This window comes from Lepidothrix coronata, unplaced genomic scaffold (genome assembly GCF_001604755.1).
Source record: "Lepidothrix coronata isolate B3197 unplaced genomic scaffold, Lepidothrix_coronata-1.0 Scaffold98, whole genome shotgun sequence".
Lineage (NCBI taxonomy): Eukaryota > Metazoa > Chordata > Aves > Passeriformes > Pipridae > Lepidothrix > Lepidothrix coronata.
Genome location: NW_016690278.1, coordinates 1,754,654 through 1,776,451, shown reverse-complemented (window position 1 = coordinate 1,776,451; position 21,798 = coordinate 1,754,654). Strand labels below are relative to the sequence as shown.

Here is a 21,798-nt window from a genome sequence, read left to right as displayed (position 1 = left end):
AGCCTGTTGGCTCCAGCAACACCGCACTCACACCAGCTGAAAACCTGTTCTCTGCTTTTTCCAGAGTTAATGCACTTTCTTAGGACAGGGATGGAGTGGTCTAATGGTAATTGTTGTTATGGAGGAAGTTGAAGTTAATATCTGCTTTCACATGAGTATAAATGCCAAGGCCTGCATACATACATTTCAGAAGCAAAGGGAAATTACACACTGAACTGATGGCATTTCATTAGCATTTACATTATCTTTGGGCCCAGAGGTCTCAGTGAGAGAGTCTAAGGAATTTTATCCAGGGCTTTATAAGGACTTTTTAAATTGTGTCTTGAAAACCTCTAAAGATAAAGTTTAGCTTTCCCCGGAGTCCTGGTGTACCGCCTGGCTATCACTACGGGGAAGAAGTGTGTCTTTATCTCCAGCCTGAACCTCTCTAGCTTCAGCTAATGCTCATTGTCACTCCCCTTTCCACCAGGCACTGCCAGGATGCCGTCACATGCCCCAAACCCATCTCTGCTCCAGGGGGAATCAGCTCCTCCTTGAAGTCCCACAAAGCCATAGGCCTCCTGCAGCCTCTCTGCTTTGTCATTGTCTCACCTCTCTGGGGCCCCAAACAGAACTCAGTAACTGGATGAAGTATGCTGGGCCCTGAGCCAAGGAGATCACCCCTCTCTCCTGTACAAGCCATCTGCCCCATAGAACTTATAAACTGGGGGTGGGGGGGAAGAGATGAACAAGCTGGATCACAGCAAAAACAAGGATGGCTTACCTAAACTTATTTGAGGCCAGAAGACCATCTAGTTCACTGTACTGCCCCTGAGACTAGCCAAGCAAAGAGTAGAAGGACATGGGAGGCACACAGAGAGGGATATTTGGGAAAGACTTCCCAGCTTCCAAGAACTTGAGTTTCATGGCCAGTGAGTTCAGATGTAATAGGTCCTAAATCACTTTATGTCCATTAGTTTATCAGATTGGTTTCAAACTCCATGCAAACTTTTACCACCCACAATGTCCTGCAATAAAGAGTTCCACAATGTCCTGTGATAAGTAGTTCCACAATATATTTAAATGTTTGGTGAAAAAGTACTCCTTTTCATGTTTGAAAATAACAGGACTTGTGTTTGAAACTGCCGTTTTCTGGCTTTACTGATGTTCCTTACTTCAATGATTCCCTAATAATTCCCTCTCTGTTCCAATTTTATGGAGCACATGGGACTCCACCACATCCACCAGACTGCATGTCTTTAGCCATCTGTCTGGTTCTTCTCTGTACTTTACCCAGAGCAGATGCAGGGACAAGAACTGCACAGGATTCTTCTTTTTCTTACTGTGGCTGCAAACCATGTTTGGCACAGAGATGTTTTCCATTTTGTTCTCCTTTTCTTTCCCCAAAGTTCCTAACATAAGTCTGCTGTTTTGGTGGAGCACCAGCCCTACTGTGTGTGGAGCTATATATTTGAAACTTGGGATCTTATCCTGAGTGGGGATAATCCATTGAAACCCATGCACTGGTGAAAACCATGAAATCCATGCACTGGTAAAGATCTGGAAGAGTTTTTCATCTGTAATCTTCCAGTTCCTTTACCTGGACTCCAGTGTTCTACCTTCTAAGCTAAGCTAACCTGGCTCCAAGAAATACTCTACTGGAGTATTTTAGTTCTGCTCTCATGCGTTTCAGTCTTGCCTAACACACTCCACATTTTCCCCCTCTTTGTCGATGGCAGAGTGGTAGTACAACAAGGACTAAGCTCCAATATTATTTTTTAATTGGACTGAAAGTTTTATGGCATCCCTGTATTCCTTTCTCTCTGCAGCTCTACTGATTACCTTGGGCCTCATATTTGCCCCAGACACCCAAACTTCAGCTTTTGGAGTAACTTACCACAGCATGTCCATCCCCCAAAAAGTTGAGAGACCTCGAAGAGCTGTGGATGAGAGAGAGAATAGGAAGAACAGGAAAGAAGGAGGGAGGCATCTCTGCTGTGTACACAGTCATCCATAGCCTTCATTATGGTAGGGACATGGTTCTCCATGGACAGTTTCAGAGACAGTAAAATGGCTACAGCATGACCTGTGAGTCCATACACTGGAGACACTGTTATGCAACCTGGGGGGCAACCTGGTGGCATCCTAGGGCAGAATCTGGCCCCCTGGGCACTACTGGGAGTTTAGTATCAGACGGGTTAAATCAGTGCTGTTTTGAACTATTGTCTATGAAAAGGGAACAAAACCTGTTTTAACTGTTTCCCCTGTCCCAGAGAGCAACACTTCTGAAAGTGACGTGTGGTTAGTCCAGCAAAGTGTAAGGGTCCCACTCCAGCTCACTCCTTTCTTCCTGTCAATGACTTTTTCTGTGTCTGGTGCAATGCCTGTAATAATAATCTCTCACTGATCTGCATGAGCAATAGATATGACCTTTTGTGGTTAAATTGATGTGGCCAGCCTTCCTCAGAAAGGTTGCAGCTGGTGGTGTGTTACAGGTAAGGCCACTTGGTGGGGTAGCCTGTCTGCACAGGCAAAAAGGGCAGAGCAGGTCTCATGTGCCCTGCACCCTATCTCAGACTGGGACCACCTGACTTCACCAGCAACACAGCCTGCAAAGAACAAAAAGGCAACATCTAGTGTCCTGAGTAAAGATCTCAGATAAAAGGGTGCTCTGCAGATTGCTGGGAAACATTTTGAAGAGCTGGCATCCTTATGGTTCTGCCACAGCTCTCACGTGTTTCCCTGAACATACTGATCCATTGCGTCACCTTTGAGCTTCCATCTCTGCTCAACAGGAGGTAATTATAAGGATCCCTTAAAAGCTGAGAATTATTCCAGTTAAATCAGAGGAATGGTGCTCCTGACAGTCTTCAGGAACTGACAACATTTCACAGAATCATAGAATCATAGAAGGTTGGAATGGACCTTAAAGATCACCTAGTCCCAATCCCCCTGCCATGGGCAGGGACACCTTCCACTAGACCAGGTTGCCCAAGGCCTTATCCAACCTGGCCTTGAACACCTCCAGGGTTGGAGCATCCACAACCTCCCTGGGCAACCTGTTCCAGTGTCTTGCCACTCTCTTGGTAAAGAATTTCTTCCCTAAATTTCCCCTCTTCCAGTTTGTACCCATTACTCCTTGTCCTGTCACCAGAGTTCCTGAGGAAAAGTCCCTCTCAGGCTTCCCTCTAGGTCCCTTTCAGATACTGGAAGGTTGCTATGAGGTGTCCATGCAACCTTCTCTTCTCCAGGCTGAACTGCCCCAACTTTCCCAGACTGCCTTCACAAGGAAGGTGCTCCAGTCCTCTTACAAACTTCCTTTTACGAACAAGTCCTCTGGACTTGCTCTAACAGTTTCACAACCTTCTTATGTCAGGAACACCAGAACTGTATGCAGTCCAGGTGGGGTCTCACAGGAGCAGAGCAGAGGGGGAAAATCACCTCCTTCAACCTGCTGTTCACACTCCTTTTGATGCTTTCTGGGCTGTGAGTGCACATTGCCAGTTCATGTTGAATTTTTCATCAACCATCTCCCCCAGGTCCTTCTCCGCAGGACTGCTCTCAATCACTTCCTTGCCCAACCTGTAGGTGTGTCTGGGATTGCCATGACCCAGGTGTAGGACCTTGCACTTCACTTTCAGGGAATTACAGAATCCCAGAAGGGGTCAGGTTGTAAGGGACCACAGTGGATCGTCTGGTCCAACCTCCCTGCTCAAGCAGCATCTTCCTAGAGCACAGTGAGCAGGATCTCACCCCAGATAGTTCTTAAATATCTCTAGGGATAGAGACTCTACAACCTCTCTGGCTAACCTGTTCCAGTGCTTGGTGACCTGCACAGTAAAGAAGTTCTTCCTCATGTTCAGGTGGAATTTCCTGTGCATCAGTTTCTGCCCACTGTTTCTTGTCCTGTGGCTCAACATCACCAAGAAGAGCCTGGCTCCACCCCTTTGATGCCCTCCCTTCAGAAAATTCTATGTATTTATAAGATCCCCTCTCAGTCTTCTCTTTTCCCAAGCAAACAGGCCGAGCTCCCTCAGCCTTTCCTCGCAGGTGAGGTGCTCCTGTCACCTCATCATCTCCATAGTCCTCCTCTGGACTCCCTCACAGAGTTCCATATCTCTCTTGCCCTGAAGAGCCCAGAACTGGGCACAGCACTCCAGATGTGGCCTGATTAGAGCTCAGTAGAGGGCTAGATCACCTCCCTCGACCTGCTGGCAACGCTTTTCCTAATGCACCCCAGGATACCACTGGCCTTGGCCACATGGGCACACTGCTGGCTCATGGACAGCTTGCTGTCTGCTAGGATCCCCAGGTCCTTCTCCAAAGAGCTATTACGAGGTATTACTGTCATTTCCTTGGTGATTACCAGAAGGCATTTGTGGATGTTAGAGCCAATAGTAATTAATTGACCATGTAAAATCACCAATGAATGAAGAAGTTGACTCAGATCTCACCTTTTTGTTTAAACTTGTCTGTAAATTCTTCACATTTTTGACTGGCAAGAACAAAGATAAACTGTTTAAAATGTAACCACAACCTGCAGACATTACATGCACCGTCTGAAGTGTGGGTTGGATATTCTGTTGGGTGAGTGGGTGCAGTTTCAACTGAGGATGAGGGGTTGGATCAGCAACATTTCCTCCCCGAAAGAGAAGTGGGGGTTCTGCAGAATGAAGAAGTTCAAAGCAGGGGTCGAGAGTGTGTACTGACAAACTGGAAGAAATGGACATGCAAGGGGGGATTTTGGTAAAGAATATTTACACTCTTAAAGAACATAGGGCAAATGGGGCAAAACACCACGGTCTTCAGCCCAAAATGCAGATAATAAAAGGTTTTAAAACTATCATCTTGAACAAATGAAAGAAAAACAATGAACACATGGGAGTGGGAAAGCTCTCCTCTCTTGAGCAAATCTGGCATTCATACAGAGCTACACTGGAGCCACAGGAGACTGAATCCTGCTTCCCAAACATTTCAGACACCAAAAGCGGTTGAATGTTGATACTTCTATCCTTGGTCAGTCTGCTTATTGCATCCATTCACATCCTCAGGCAGTAGAGTGTAGGGTCAGCCTGGGTGCTAGGGCAGTCACTTTTCAGCTCCAAGGGAAGTCACGGCACAGAGTTTCTTTGTCTTCATCATATTTCAGCCTGCCAAAGCTATTAGCGTACCTGAAAAAACTACAGTAAGTTCAGAAAAATGACTTTTCAAAACTAGACCTGCCTCCTCCTGTTGTTCACAGGGAACAGCATTTGCACTTGATTGCTTTGCTGATCCTTAACTATTTTAGTTTTACTACAGCAACTCTTGCTAGCTAATTATTCCCTCCAAACTGGTTCAGCTTATCCTCTCCCTCTCAGCACTTTACTCAGGACAATCTCTCACTCACTTCTGCCAGAACACTGGGATCTGTATCAACGTGACTTATTTTCTTGAGGTGTCCCTGACCATCAGACACTTCATCAGATTCCTTAATATCTTTTGCATCCTGTTGCTGCAGACAAGTCATGCACCTGCTGGACCATCTGCCATTGCAGACTGCAATCCAACCCCCGCACACAAGGGATTTCTTTATCCATTACTTTGCACTTTGTTAAATGGTAACTGTCTGTACAGAGAGGCTCTAGTAAGGTTTTTCAGAAGGTGTTTCAGAAGCACAGGCTAGCAGTGTTTTGGTTTTTTATTCCTGTCATTAACTCAAAAGGACTCCAGTTCTGCCTCCAGAAGTTGAAAGAAGCACATGGGGAAACCTGCTCATCCTGCAGCCAGAGAAAGGGAGCTCAGTGGCACTAGACAGCCTACAGTTTCAGGACTCTGGCAGAGCGTGGATGTGCTGGGGCTTTTGTTTGTTTCTTTCCTTCCTCCCAGTTTTGTTTTTTTGTTCCCTGCATTTCTCTCACGTTTCGCATCTTGTTCATATTTCTGGAATGGGACGAAACAGCCATGCTATAGTCACCTGACATTTGCATGAATTTTTGGTGTGCTGTTTATTTTTGTGTGTTGTTCTGGATGTTCCTTAGGCAATTCAGATAAATATCCAGCTTTCAATTAAGCTCCCAAACCCTTGCATTCAAAACAATATTATCTTTTCCAATTTTCTCACACTACAGGCTGAGAGTAGAATGCCTCTTGTTTTGTTGCTTACCATGATCCTGCATCACTGAAAACCATACAGATGAGTTTAGTGTTTGCAAATAAGTCAATTGTCTTTAATTTCTTTATCATGTGTTCAGTCTCTGTGATGTGACATTAATTGTGGCAATACATGTTGCTTCACTCTCTGACAACAGCATATTGACAATATTGGAAATACGGGGAATAACAGCATACTGAGAATATTGAAAGAAAATGTTTCTTTTATTTGTTGTAGTATGATAGAATAAAACTGCAGGTATTATTTTGCTAAGTCTTAACATATTGTATAGCACTGGAAGTGTGCATTCCCCAGGGATACTCTTCTTGGATGTGGACACTTGCTCAGTGTCACAAAGCCCTTTGGAGTTGGGTTTTTTCGGTCAGTGTCCCTGGGCAACTGATCCCTCGCGAAAAAACTTGACAAAAATGTCTTCTCTTAGTTTTCTTTGTTCAATACGTTGTTACCACTAGTGCTGTCCTACAACCACTGAGTGTGAACACATCAGTTACTGGTGCTCCACACAGTATTTCACAGCAACAGCTTTCCCTGACAGGTTCTTATCAAATGGTCAGGATTTGATCAATTGTATTCTCTTTGCTTTCGCTGTAGAGTCATTTTCTCTGGAGATACCACACAATTAAATTAGCAGACTTAACAAATGCTAATAGGAGGCTGGCCAATGCTTACCTGCAGAACAAAACCCTACAGAATAGTTAATACCCCTTGACAGAGAATAGAAATCTGTATGGAGTGGAAACTGTGGCTGTTGTCTCTCCTGTTATCAGATTCAGACCTGGTTTTGGTTATAAATGTTACCTTCCCATCTCCAAGTATAAACTCTGTGATTTTGGTTACTAATCACATAGCTGAGATGGCGACTCTGGATTACCAAGTTCTCTGCAGCAGCTGTGGTGAATAGTTCAGGAGTAAATTACAGGATTATATGCGTTTGCATAATGGGCCCTCATAGATCTGCACATAGCAATCAAATTAACAAATACCACTTTTATATGCTCCCTTAGTACCAACATATTTGCAGTCTTTCTGTGGGTTAATCATGAACAGGCAAAGGTCTGAGCTTGTGGAATAGCACATTCATTGTCAATTGTAACTCATGAGTAAACTTGCAGGAGGAATTGCCATTAAAATACTTCCTTTCTCTGCTTGGTGAGGTGCTCCCACAACTTTCAGTGCTTTACTAGCAAGCTGCATAGGACTAGTACATTTAGGGTAATAGGATTCCTGTTGGCTCAGTTTTTAATGTTTTATGAGTCAATAAAAACCACTTGAAAGAATTTAGTGACACAGGCAACACACATTTTATTTCCTGACAACTGAGTTCTGCATTGTTTTCATAGGAGTAGGATTAACTAAGGTTTTTTTAAAAACTTTGCCCCAGAAGGAAGTATCCCAATCACAGTTATTTGTGTTTTTAAGCACTGAAACTTGGCAGTAGAACTTGTAGGAATTTTTCAGTGATCCAAAAAACCCTAAATATACATGTATTTAGGTCTTCAAGAGTGTTAAAGAATTGTGTTAACTGGGATCAGTGGCCCCACAGCACACTCTGTATGTGTGTGTGTGTGTGTGTATGACCTGAGGATCTGGAAAGAGCTCTGTCTACAGAATATTCCACAAAAGTTCCATCCAGAGAGGAAATCACAGCCATCTGACTGTAGTAGAATGCTTACGCTGCTGAGGCTCTCCAGCCTGACTCCGTATTCAGACTTCCTTTAGAAAGGGAGGAATTAGTCAGCAAACAGCAAAAGCATTTGCTGTCTATACAGTTTGGACTAAGGATCATCTGGAAATAGTCATGATGTGATACGGCCAGATTTTCAGACATGAAAATCTCTATTTCCATGAACTTCAAAGGAGCCATACTAATTTTCCAGACCCATGGGTCTGACCTCTGCATTTTATTTCAACTTTCACATTGCATTCACTACCTTCGATACCCCACCTTTTGCCAAATGAAGTTATATTTAGCCCTTTGTCCGATATTTTATGTTAAATTCAATTTTCTCACCACCAGTATTCAACCAGTAATACCTTTGTTCATGATTTTGCAAAGCCATGAAAAGGAAAAAAAAAATTAAAATGTATTTTAACCTCCCCTTGGTAAACTTTTGTAAAGTGTATAGCTTGGTAATTTCTGATGCCCCAAAATGAGGAGGTAGGAAACAATGATCATGGGGGTTCAGTCACCCTGACTGTGACAGAAGGGTAGGGCAACAGGACTTCACACCATGTCACTACACATGTGGAAGAATGGAAACTAATTGGCCTGGGAAGAAGGAACAATTTTCCTATAAACTGTAAACCAGCACTCACAGACCACTAAACTCACCAATTGCTTTCAGAAATATAATGAAGCCTCATGGTGACATGAAACCTTAGACACTTGTTTAATTGGATGCCAGACTAAAGAATACTGAACTGGTCATTCTGGGTCAAACAGAAGTCCCATCCAGCTTAATATCCATTTTCTAATACTGGCCAGGAGCAGGCTCCTAAAGGAGATTATAAGAATGAGGCATGTAGAGAGCAATTTTCTGGATGGATGCTCCCAGCTCCTGTATGTCAGCCAGGTACTGTGTTCTTGGGATACCTACAGAGCACCCAGGTGTATTTGGGGTACATTTCCCCCCACAATGGTAGGCGGGGTTCAAAACAGACAAATACATATTTTTTGCTCTGGCCTGTCTGCAGGTAACACCCCGCCTCCACCCTACTCACCAGTGCACTGTGTTAAACACAATTTCAAAACATTTTTTGAGGCTTGAAATAACTGGATTTCCCTGGGCTTTAATTTACCACTTGACTAGTTTCCTATTTAACCTTTCGCTTCAATCCTCATTTCACAGCATGAAATGATACCCCTGCACACCATATTTCTCTTTTTGAGGCAAGCCTACCAAAATTATCTTTTGCTTGGATGTGATGGGAAATGCATGCAACTTTCTGAAGCAACTCAGTGAAAACAACGTATTACTCAGAGAAAATTCTCAGTGAAGTTTGAAGCTGAGAAACTTTGATAGGAGGAATGGCATATCAGACACACTATATCCAAAGTTCCACTTATTTAGAAAGGAAAAGGCATGAAAACTTTCCGGAAGAACAGTCTTTCCCAAACCCCATTTGTGAAAGATACCTAAGTCTGTGCCTGGCTTTAAGCAAAGTAGCTGTCATAGAAATACTTCTGTGCTTAATATGATGCCTGCTAAACCACAGATTTAACCAGGTACACTGTAATTAAACACACTACTCTTTACAGCATGAGCTAAACACAGATAAAACACAGCAGAGAATCTTACCACTGGTTCAGGCATTGATTAGACACATCTCAATTTTCTCACTGGATGAAAGACCTTAAAACAAAGCTGCAGTGACTGTACACCCTCTCTCACACTCTATTTATTCATTTTTGCTTGGGATTTAAATAAGAAGAGTTATGGACAAGACAAAGCCCACACAGAGTGTCGTCTCCCCACATGCAATATATTTTTGTTTACTGGTGCTCATCTAGCTGATTTTCATGGGCGGCAAAAGCTCCAATTGAACCAGGGCACTTCTGAATTAGCTGTGAACATGTGTGTGTCAGGAGGTATGTACATAGGGGAAGTCTCATCCTTCATTTTGTATATTAATGACAGAATAGGTCCAAACAATTTCTGCATTTAACAGCAGGACATTTAGCTGAGCTCTCAGTGAAATGCACACAAAAAATGTACATCTGCATGTGTGGTCCATGGGGCTAGACCTGTTGGTGTGTTTAGACAAGAGAGAATATCCTCGGTCAGTCTAGTCGCAGTTGTCCCATCACATAATGGGACTGAGTAAAAAAGCGTAGTACTGATCAGAGTGCTTATGTCAAAGAAAGGGTGGTTTCAGTTCTAGTTCCTGCTCTCCTAAGTATTTCACCAGTCCACAATTTTTTGCAAAGGTGCCTAAGAGCCTGACTGGCTCCTGAGAGATGAGAGAAGTGCACTTACATCTCTTTACACAGATGAAGGAACTGAGCTCAGGTTTCTCCCTCTTGGGGAGAGGACATTTTCCACCACTGGTCTGTTAACACAGGCAGAAGGGAAACAGTCTCTTGTTACATCCCTTTTCAAATAGCATCTCCTCTTTTTCTGGTGTTTTTGTTTGAATGCACCTCCTTGTAGCATGGAGTTGAAAGCCTCCTAAGCTTCAATGAGAAATATTGTTTTACTGTTAACATTTTGTTGGTTTCTTGCCTAACAGACATGGCAGTTGTGATCCCCACCATCAAGCACTGAGGACTCCTCAGGTGATGAATGTGGAGCCTGTGTGCCTAACTTGGGATATTGTTTTGATGGTCAGATCATGAAGAGTTTGGAGCTCCACAGCTGAGAGCTGTTTGGTCTAATTCCCCTCTCAGTTCTAACTCCTTTGCCCCTTCTGTAAGGAAAGAGGCTAGTAGCTTTGCCACACAGCCACAGGGGTGTTTTGAAGATCATATGTCTTGGAGATTGCATACCATTGAGATAATCTCGTGGAGAAGGCTGTAAACACCTTAGAGGGCAGTGTAGGCAGAGCACACTCCAGAGTGCTTGTGCAGGACCAGATGATTGCAAAAGGAATCTGTTTTCTTCACAAAGCCGGTGGAGCAAGGACAGCACAAAGTGGAGCCCTTGGTGACCCATCAGACTAGCTAAGTGATTTAGTCAGGGACACTGGGATAATCACAGACCTCGGTTAATTGCACTCTCTCTGCAGCATAATTTTTGGTCCTACAATATGGCAGGGATGCAGGCTGGTGCCAGTGCTCTGTCAGTCAGCTTACTGCAGGACAGGTCAGCTTGTTGCTGCAGCAGAGGGAGGTCACAGGGAATCAGAGAATCCAGAATTCTACCATGCTCATCATGTTAAGACTAGGCAAGGTACAGACATACAGACAAACCTGTGTGACATGGTGGCCCAGAGACAGAAATAACAGTACTAAACTCACTGGGCAGAGCACAGGTTGAGACTGCTGAGCATGCAGGTACAGGCTTGGAAGGGGTTGGTACCAACATCTGTTCTGGTAAGAGTCACCACAGAGATAGGGACTGTGTGCTCATTGTGATGGGGTACAAATTAACCATGGATTTACGCATAGAGTGTGCCAGTCTAATTTGGAAGACCTGTTGGCCTATTGTGAGTGCTCCAGGACAATGGGGATTATCACACTTGGCCACTGAACTCTTGCCAACAGAGAAAAATCAGTCTGGATCCAAAAAAATTATGTATTTAATGTGAATTTGTTAAACTGCATTAAAGTTCTGTTTCAGCATTTTTAATCAAAGCTGCTTTTAGTGTGATTAGACTTCATTACCTTACAAAGAAAATTGGTCTGAACTTAATTTCATAATTTTTTTTGTCCTGAATTAGAATATCCACCCAGCAATTGAATGAAGTTTTAATATACACTTTAAAAATTAATTTGGATTTTTTTCCGTGAGAGCACAATGTCTGGACTGAACACTTGTCAGTGGAGTCACATCGATGAAATGAGACAGCTATCAGTCTTCACAGTCCTCACTGCCAGTGCTGGAGTAGTTTGGATTCAAACAGGGGCTGCCAAATTATTCCTATTAATAGATTTTCACCTTCCATGCCTTTTTTACTTAGTTATTTTCACAGGCCATATCCTTGGTTATAACTATTGACATTTTACAGGAGTGTAGTAGTCTGTAGAAATTTTGGCTGGATGTGTTTCTGAGGAAGATGCTCATTAATTGTACAAAAATATTTTTTCATTCAGCCCACGCCAAACAGCATCAATGTCTTGCACACTAATGAGGCTAGAATTGTTTATATATATATATATATAGTTGTGACTGGATGATCTAAAAAGTTCTGAAACATTACATGCTAAAGTACCAATTTATCTTGTGAAAGTTTCCTGAAGTTTCACAATTCAGTCTGTTAAAACTGTTGGTAAATTGGAGGCCATCAGGTCTTGTTTTGTAGGAACATATATACAGAGACGTGTACAAACAACTCTGAAATGTGCCATTTCCTGAAAAGAAACGTTACTGGGATGTCATCACCTGTCACAATTGCTGCTGTTGCCAAAGATGTTGGCTTGACCTTTAAACCACTGTTGGGATGCTTTTGGGTAATCAAGATTCGCATCTTCATAACGTCAGTAGAACAAAAGGTACTGTTATCCTGAGTCAGCTGAGTTGATGACAAAGACCTGGTGCTCAGCTGATGACAGAATTTCGAGTCCAGCTTAATATAAGAACATGTTTCATTCACAGTTATGGTTACCATACATCTTTACTCTTTAATTCTGTTTAGGATGGTCTTTCTTACTCTTTCCTTGCTACCAATGGAGGAGCAACAGGCAGTTTATGCAGATAGTCTTCCTACCTGTCTTCATGGGTTTTAAATGACCACAAAACGAAGAAAAAGAGAAAATGGCAGTCCTGAGTTTAAGAGAAGACGGAGAATAGGGTTACGCTATGAATTTAATTGTTAATTCAGGAACCGATTTTGTTAAATGAGTACACTTTCTGTAAGGAAAATAAAAAGTGTTAAACCATTTTTTTGCTCTCTTGGTAAGGCATTGGAATTTCTAAGTATTTGTAATTAGGCCCCTTTTCTATGACCAGAATATTTGTAAAAATGAACTTAGAAGCAAAAAAAATTCAGATTGTTGACATTTTATTCAACCGTTTGTTACTCTGGAGCACTTTTTGTTTATTTTTGTTTACTGATCTATCTCTTTTTCCCTGCATTACATTTTGCAGACATGTGTGTATATATATATATATATATATATATATATGAGTGAAAAATTAGACTTAGCAGCATTCTGCATTCACTTCATGTGATGTAAATAATTTCACAAAGTGTAGAGGTTACCAACAGTGAGATGAGCTTGGGCATAGCCAGATCTTAATTTTTATACTGAAGAAGGGGACATGAATGGAGAGAACAAGAAGATGAATGAGTAAAAACTTTATACGTGGTCTCTGCCTGTGTGTTTGTGACATGCAGGTAGCATTCCTTTACCTGTCCTGTGATGAACCAATCATGAAAGTACCTGAAAGTTTGACTGGTCTTCCCCAAGCAACTGTGTAATTTTTATGAGATTGGGAAACGTGCCTGGGCTATGGCTTCCACTCCACTGAAATCATGTAAATGGTTGCATCGCTCTATTTCCAGAAGTCCAAAGTGTCCTTTGGCTGTAGGAACTGTCAGCTCAGAAGACTGTTGTACATAGGGCATTTTCTGACCAACCTCTGACAAGCCAGCTCTCTACTCACAGTTCTGAGGGGGTAAAATGGCAATTTTAGTGTAGTGTTAAATCAATTGCTACCCACTCTGTTGAAGTGTCTCATAGCTGTCGATAGCAAAAGAGGAGAGGCAGTCTTACGTGCTACAAGCAATGCCTAATTCTTTGGCATTGATGTATACAGAAGTAAATCACACCCTTCTGCAGTGGATCTATGACACATTGCCTAAAATGAATTATAACCTTTCTTCTCGGAATAGTAGGCTTATTCCAGAGCACATTTCTGATACGTTTTTTCAAGAAATTTCCCACTTCTAACAGAAAAGGTGCCAGAATTCAGGATTCTGGGGTATTGTTCTTAGGCTTTCATTTTTAATGCGTTCTCAGGCTGCTGGGGTCTTCCCCCAGTATCACACTGCCAAAAAGAAAGAGTCTTTTTGGGGGGGGGGTGTCCATCCTGCGGCTTGCTCGCAGGGCCTCAGTGCTGATAACTCTCTGAGATGACGGATTAATGCTAATGAACACGGCCTGAAGGTAATGTTTACTTTGATTATTTAGATTTTGCAGTGTACAGAAAACCGGGTCACACCGAGATTATTTAAAAGTACACTTCGATAGCCAGCAGTCCCTTACGTTTTGCCAGGGTAGGCTCCCTCCTTGCTGAGTAGTGACCCCTTAAGGAAATACCGAGTTACTGCCGCAGTAGTATGTTTCCCATCTCCAGCTGTTCTTCCGTGAGGCTTACCCTTTCTCCCCGCCCTGCCTGGGGCTTATTCCCTCAATTTCGGTGCAGCACGTTTGAGAAAGGATATCGTAACGCTGCCAGTCAAGAAATCCAAAATGTGACTCGAATGCGTCTGTAATTTTTCGTGTTAAAAATTGTACCCATGTCTTTCCTTCTCCACTTGCTCTCCCCCCACCTTGATTTGATTTGTTCACTAATGCTGTTATCACCAGGACTCTGAGGAAGTATAATTTCTTCGACTTAATGTTTTGCAGTCGGTGTAGTTCGCTGCTCTTCTTTCACCACAGTGATAGGACTGAGATAACATTGGGTTTTTTTTCTGTTTGTTTCAAAGTCCAAATGCTGAGAACTCGAAAGCCTGTTTACCCACTGCTTCTTCAAAAGCTTCTTGCTGCAAGAGAGTGTCTTGAAAAAACCTAGCCTCAAAACTTTCAGCCAAGAAGAGGAAGAACCCAGTATATATCGGGTTCAGAGTGTTTTGTCTTTTTGGGTCTCGATATGGGAAAATTTTTTTAATTATTTCAATCTAAGAATAAAGAAAACCAACTCGAAAGCACCTTTTGTGCATGGTGATCAGTGTAAGTGGTTTTTTTTCAGTCTAAGGGACATGCATAACTGTCTCCTCAAGAGAAGGTAGAATCACTAAGGACTGCAAAGTAGCAATCCTAGTTTTAGATTCTGATCCCATCTGTTTTTCTATGTTGCACGACCTTTCCAAGCATACAGGGAAAACCTTCCATTGCGGGATTTTAAGTAGTTTGCGCAGATCTGTTCTGTAACTTTTCAGAGTGTTGTGTTTCCCACCTAACGGTGTTCAGTGTAACTCCTACCGATAACAGTTATCTGCACCATCAGGGAATACGGTGCTGAGCAATTATATACAGATGCCTTAAGTTTTCCAGATGACGGTGAAGTTCAGTTTGGTGCATTTACACTGTTACCAGTTACTTTACCGCTGTCTCGAGTACGGCTGTATTGGGTGAAGCTTCATCCATGGACTGCAGCCAAGCTCTACCTGGCCGACACTCTCGGTTGTGAGAACTGGTGGTTCTGGCATCAGCCCCGTGAGAAGTCACCGAAGTAGAAATGGACGCACACTGAGAACAGTGTGACCTCCCCGGGGGCAGGACCCCCTTGCAAATCACCAGGAGAGGGAGCGCACGTTAGTCTTGCAAACCCCCCCTCTCCCGTGAGCATCCCCCGCCGCCGGGGGGAGCGGCGCCGCCGGTAACCTCGCAGGTTAAGAGGAAGCCGCAGCTTTAAGCAGGTGCCCAAGCGGCAGGGTGCAAGCACCCTGAGGAGCGCCGCGGACGCCTCTCGCTTTCTCCGACCCCTCTCTGCGGCCACCCGTGGCCCCCGGGAGAGGGCCCGCGCCTGTCCCCGCGGCGCTCCCGCACGCTGTGCCCCGCTCTGCCGAGCGGCGGGGCGGCACCAGGCTGCGACACCGCCCCGTCCTGCCCTGCCCGGCCCTTGCCCCGCCCCGGCCCGCCGGGGCCGCGGTGCCTGCGCCCTCCCCGGGGCCGGGGCCGGGGCCGGGGCCGCCCAGCGCCCTGGGGCCGGGGAGGCTCCTCCCGAGAGCAAGCGAGCGGTGCCCGGGGCGGGCGTTAGTAAGGCGTGTGCCGAGGGGGTGTGTACGTGGGCTGGAGTTTATTTTTATTATTAGGAAAGAAAGGAAAGGGAAAAGAAAAACGGAAAAAAAAAAAAAAAGGGGGGGAGAAGGGGGGGGGGGGGGGAAGGAAAAAAAAAAAAAAGGCCCGGAGAGGAGTTTCCAAAAACTTCCAAGGAACTCGCAGCTCCAAGTCTCAGGCGGCAGGCACGAGCGATGCTGGAGCCTCGGGCGCTCCGGGAGCCGACAGCGTCGGCCGTGGCGGCGGAGGGGGCGACCGCGGGGATGGCGGAGGCTACGGGGAGCGCGGTGCCGGCCGGAGCCGGGATGGCCGAGAGGAAAAAAGCCGGCAACGGCAGGAAGGGGAGGAAAGGCAAGAAGCCCGCTCCGCCGGAGGAGGGCGAGGCACCCGGGTCCGCCACAGGTAAGCCCGTCGGCAGGTGCGGTGGGAGCCCCGCGCGGAGCCTCCGCGCCCTTCCCGCTCCCGCACGTAGCGGGCACATTCCCGGCCCCCGCCGCCTGCCCGGCCCGGCGGACCCTCCGCGCCCCGGGGCGGGTGCTCGCCCAGCTCCCGGCCCCGTGGAGCGGCGCGGGCAGCGGCGCTGCCTGGAGTGCCTCGGCTGTCCGACCGCAGTTCGGTCTTGCTGTCCTCCTTCCCTCCCACGGGCCCCGAAACCCTGCGAGGCTCTCAGTCAGCTGTCGCTTTCTTCTTTTTTTTTTTTTTTTCACCCCTTCATTTTTTGGAGGGCGTGAGGCTATCTCTCCTATTACAAAACAGGTTTTCTGTCCCTTCCTTTCCCCAGAAATCAGTTGGCTTAGTTGAACAGATGACAAACTTTCATGCTGGGTATTTTGTCTAAACTTGCAGGTATTACTCGGGGGTGATCAGAGAGGACATTTCGCTCGCTTAGCAGCACGTGTTGCTTCTCTTATGCCTCCCTAGTATTAAGCGCAAGGATTCATGCCACTGATGGCTCGTGTTCTGTAGGTGTCCAGGAGCAGGACTCTGTGGGTCGACCCAAAGGAAGGGTCACAGCTGAGCAGACTGCCCCACTCATCATAGTTACTTATTTCTGTCAGCTGAATGCTCCGGTCAAGATCAAGACTCCCAGTGCTGTACAAACACATATGAGCTCATGATGCTTTTCCTAGAGAGCTTGTATTATGCCACCTACTTTGTCAGAAAGCCTAGTGGTATCTACAGATACACTGACCTTTTTGCAAAAACAATGTATAGCTGCAGTTACTGTTTAGTTTAGCAGCTTCTTTGAATTCCGTCTTGTTTGGAGACAAATGTTTTAAAAGAAGCATATGAAAAGCAGTCAATTTTCTATTTTGGGTTTGGGGTTTTTTTTCCCTTTGGGTTTTTTACCTATACAGATAAATTAATAGAAAGCCCGCTAGGGTAAAACTTTCTAAATATACCTATATTAAGTTTGCTTAGTGCATTGTGACCAATATGATGCTGGTCTAGACTTCAGCCATCAGCCCTCGGGGAGGATGCGTGTGATTCAGAGCTGAAGGTATCCCTTTGGGCTAATACTCTTTACAAACTAGCACTGCCCAATGTATCCTCTTCTTTATGTTGCTTGGAGACACAGTTCACCCAACCTCTGCTCAGCACTGGGTGTAAACGAGTTTCGGGTACAGCAGGGGAGGTTTCCCTTGTTATGCCAAGCTAGAGACAAACACTTTGTTTGACCTCCTTTTTTTCTTTCACCGGGTTTTTATAATGCTGCTTGCTGTTACATTATGCAAGCATTGTAAGTATCTCCTCCTAAAACTAACCTCCTCTTGGAACATTAAAACCTCTGGCAAACGTATCTGTGACAGCTGGGCTATTTGAAGTGTTGGGGGTTTTTTTGTTTATGTTTTTGGTTGACAGAAAACAGGAAGACAGTAACAAGTTGGACAATTTGTGACAGGAAAAGTCTGTCAAGGAGACATGCATTTTCCCACTGGGTATCTCAGAGTCCCGTGGCATCTTATCCCATTTTTGCAGGAAAACTTTCTTTTCCCCGCTCTGCAGACAGTTTTCTTTTTCCAGTGCAGCAGGCTGCTGAGGAAGTAGTGAAAGGAGTTGTGAAACAGAAGACATAGTCTTTGAGTAATCCAACCATGTCGACTCTGAACTAAGTAGAGATTTTGGGGAATGTGGTCTTTTTCTCTGATGAGGGGAGCTAGAATAACAGTTAAGAGGATCCACACAAACAAATGTCACCTAAAGTTTAGGTATTTAAGTGTGTTTAATGCCCACTTCTGGTGGTCTGGTCATGTCTGCCATGGATGAAAATCTGAAAGGTGGCAAGTGTAGATTGAGGTTCATCAAGGCAGGATTCACATCATGCCAGCTCCTAAGATTTGCTAAAACTCCAGAAGGTAAAGTTCCTTAGTAAGCCAAAATATGTCAGTTTTTGAACCAGAAATAATCCACTTTCCTGGCAAGTCCTTACCTCTGTTCTCCAAGGCACCAGTATGTTTTTGTAGGTATGAAAGAGTACCGCCTTCATCCATACCTGACATTACTAGTCAAATGTTTCCTGTGTGGGCAAGAACTGAGCATTCTTCTATCTTATGTAATTAAAATCCCATCCCTTCCAAGATGAGTGTATGTGGCAGGATAGTTCCCATGGGTAGCTAATCCGTGTAGTCTGTCTAATGGGAGAATGAAATACAGCATAACCCATCACTGTACACTTGACTCACAATCAGATAATGTCACACTGGCAGTGTGACATAGATTTTATCTCATCTGTTACTTAAGGGTATTTTCTGGTCTGAGGGGCATTTAAAACAAGAGCTGATATTTCAGAAGAGAAAGAGCAGAAAGATTGGTTAATGTAAAATATAGCAAGAGAACAGCTTTGCATTTCATGTCATGGACTTTTATTCTCTCTGTTCAAGCATATTAGAGCTTGAATTAATAACTGGTCTACTTATATAAACTTAGTAGGGACAATATGAAGACCTTCTGACTTTGATGGGACAACAATTTCTCCTTTTCACTTATAGTTTGGCAGCCATACCTGATAATCAGTTAGTGTGTTTAGAACGTGCAGTCTGAGAGGCCACGAAACACTTTTGCTTTTTAGTTACCTGCTTTCTTTAATTGAATTATGTCAGGATTTGTACCCTCTGTTGTATTCTTCTCTGTGAGTAGCCTGAATCTACTTGTGGTCTCCCTTACAAAAAGCAGTGATTTGCAGATAATCCTCAGTTTTAAGATCTGGCACTAGCACAGAAATCTGCAGCAGGTGTTCAGTTTTTTCTTAGTGCTGTTTTTTCCGATCATAGCTTCTCTCAACTTAGTCTGCTTTTGGCTGTCAAAGTACATCATACATATTTCAATCCTGGGTCTGAAATAATTGTCTTATTGGTAACTTGTCAACAGGCTGAGAATCAGCTTTATTATCTGTGGAAAAAAGTGTATGAGAAAATGTTTCTTTACTATATTCTGTCACAACTCTCTTGGGAACTCCAGAACTGCCATTGGAGAAGGAAGTTAGTTATTGGAAGAGGAGATGAAGTGGCTTTGGCCTGCTCTGCTCACCTGCACAGTGGTAACACCAAAAAAAATCTTAGTGTTTTCCATTGGCAGGTGAAGTCTGGGCTCTGTTACAAAAGTTTGGGGAGGTCCATATTGCTATGGTTTCTTTGTCACTAAAATGACGTAGAAGAACATTTACCTCCACTCGCTATAAGTGGTCTCAAACAAACTGATTCTGTCAGGCTTGTGTCAAGTGCAGAGTGATCGTACCTTCCTTCAGCAGGGAACTCTGGACCATGATAAATACAGGGGGTGGAAAGCTGAGGAGACAGTATTATAAATGGACAGGAGGTTATAGTTTTTCTCCGAGTCGTATCACCAAACTGCTATGCCGACTGAGTATGCAGACAGGCTCAACAAATCTGCCAGCAGGGCTTCCTAGGGCATTGCCAGCACACTGAAAATACATCCAACCTGGGCAGGGAAACCTAATGCAGGAAAGCTGAGGTTGGGTGGCAGTCTTCCCCTCACAGAGGCACTGCTCTTGACTTAGGGTGTTGTTAAAGCAGAAGCAGGGAGACTTGGACTGGGCCCACTGCATAAGGTGGGGCTACTGAAGTGAGAGAAAGGAATCAGCCCTGCAAAAATTTCTCCTGGTACACCACTGAGGTGGTGTAACAGCACATCAGCTGCCCAGCCTCTTTGTCAAGTGTTTCCAGACACCCTGGGGAATGTGAGTTTTCAGGTGGTTCTGCTTAGCAGAGAAGATGAGAGAGAGGTTGCTGGGCTTGAAAGGACAAAATGTGAGAAGATGTCAAGCATTTCTGAGGAAAAAACCTTGATTGTGTGCAAAGACTGACAGTGCTGTCAGAGCAGTGAACTCTGGCCTTGGGTTATGTCAACCACTCTCTAGTTCAGTAGCAGTGATAGGAAGAGCAAGGCTCCATAAGAATCTGATGCAGAAACGCAGTTCATGAGGGAAGAGGGAAGAGCCTCAAAGATGGGTCTCAATCACCATTTCAGTGAGGTAACCTCAGCAGCGTTGTCCTGAACACATCTGCACTTACTGAGCCCAGAGAAGAGAGGTTGCAGACATTGACATAGAAAATAAATACCTCCTATGAGAAGTTTAATTTAGAATTAGATAAAATGCCAGAGCTTTGAGACTACTTGACCGAATAAACAGCACAAAGTTCAGATGAGATGAGTGTGACGGAGCAGAACCTTTGAGTGTGTCCTGGTAGCAGGCTTGGTTGTCTAAGGAAGAAACTGTTTTGAGCATATTGTAAACCAAGTTTCATGTCAGGGCTTGGTTGGGAGGATTAAAGCTCAGTCTGAGGATTGCTAAGTTTAAATTGATACTCAATATTCGTAAAGAGATATCAGAAGATGAATCAATATTTTGCATTAATTGAAGACAAGAGCCTTGGAGATGGAATGAAAGCTGTGATATCTGGTAAAACCTGTCCACTTCTAGAGAGAAACTACTGCTTAGAAGGAGTAACAACTTCTGGTTTTTTCAGGCCAAAATATTTGTGTGCTGCTGGTATGCATGTACATTTTTGGGGGAGGAAAGTCCCTTTACCTGTGTGCAATACCTAAATGCTCCAAACATTTCACACAATCTTCAGAACATTTTTGAGAGTGAATCCTTCAAAAAGCATGTGAATGTGTTCATGTTTTTTTGAATAAATGAGATTAGTCACCATTCAAACTTTTTTGACTTAACACTACAAGTACTACTTGACTGCAGCCATGGGAATGCAAACAGAATTGTGAGGACATACCAGTACAATTGTCCAGCAAATCCTTCATGTGTACAGAAAGATACTCCTGCTGTGAAATGAATCCAGAAACTGTACTGAACTTTGTGCTAATATTGATAGCTGGGGAAGGATGAATAAAATTTTTTGTTTGGTGCAGAAATGCCAAGATCTGCTAAGATGTGCAGGGATTTTAAAATGTGGCAAAACATGTGAGCTGATTTAAATCTGAGTTTGTCTTCTTGGATTTCTAGAAAGGCAGTAACTGAAAAAGAAGGAAAAAAAGGTGGAGTGAGATAGTTTAAAACATCACTCATGAGTTAAAAAAAAAAAATCCTATGCAGCTGATATTTCAGGAGACTTCAACCCTCACTATTTGGAGCAGCTCACTTTTAATCTCCTCTATTGAGTCAAAGTCACGGGGTTTGCACAAAAACTTTTTGGATGCTCAGTTTGTGAATGTCTAGCCACAAAAATCGCAAGAGAAGCTGCTGAGCATCTTTGACAACACATTCTACTTTAGGCAACTAAGTGGCAATTTGTTATTCTCGAAGCAAGGCGAGCTAAGTGCAGAGCTGTGGAAAACTTTCTTCCAAGCATCTCCCTTCCCCTACACCCCCTTTCCAACCTATCTGTAAGCATCTGACAGTCCTTCGAGGCAGGTAGTTATAACCAAAAGCAAAACAGCAAAGAACAATTGTGTCACGGCGTGTCAGGATCTGGAAATGCTATGAATTCCTACCAAATCAGTGTTTTGCTAACATTCCAAAAGTAACAAGAGTGAATGTGCCTTTAACAGTACTGATAGTTTATCGTGTTCCGTTATGATA

General features: G+C 44.0%; 1 protein-coding gene across 8 annotated transcripts in view; it reads left to right on the top strand.

Moving 5' to 3' along the window:
• The window catches only part of NRG1 (neuregulin 1), a 453,259-nt gene that overhangs the window by 257,037 nt on the left and 174,424 nt on the right, over positions 1-21,798 (top strand). For 5 of the 8 annotated variants that reach the window (XM_017822500.1, XM_017822497.1, XM_017822496.1 and 2 more), the window contains exon 1: positions 15,988-16,142. The exons of 2 other annotated variants lie outside the window; for them this stretch is intronic. In XM_017822500.1, the coding sequence (XP_017677989.1) occupies positions 16,004-16,142 (139 nt within the window). In that variant the 5' untranslated portion in view covers positions 15,988-16,003. Of the gene's footprint in view, positions 1-15,987; positions 16,143-21,798 lie in introns of those variants that run through there. One more of the 8 variants, XM_017822498.1, reaches the window with a different exon arrangement.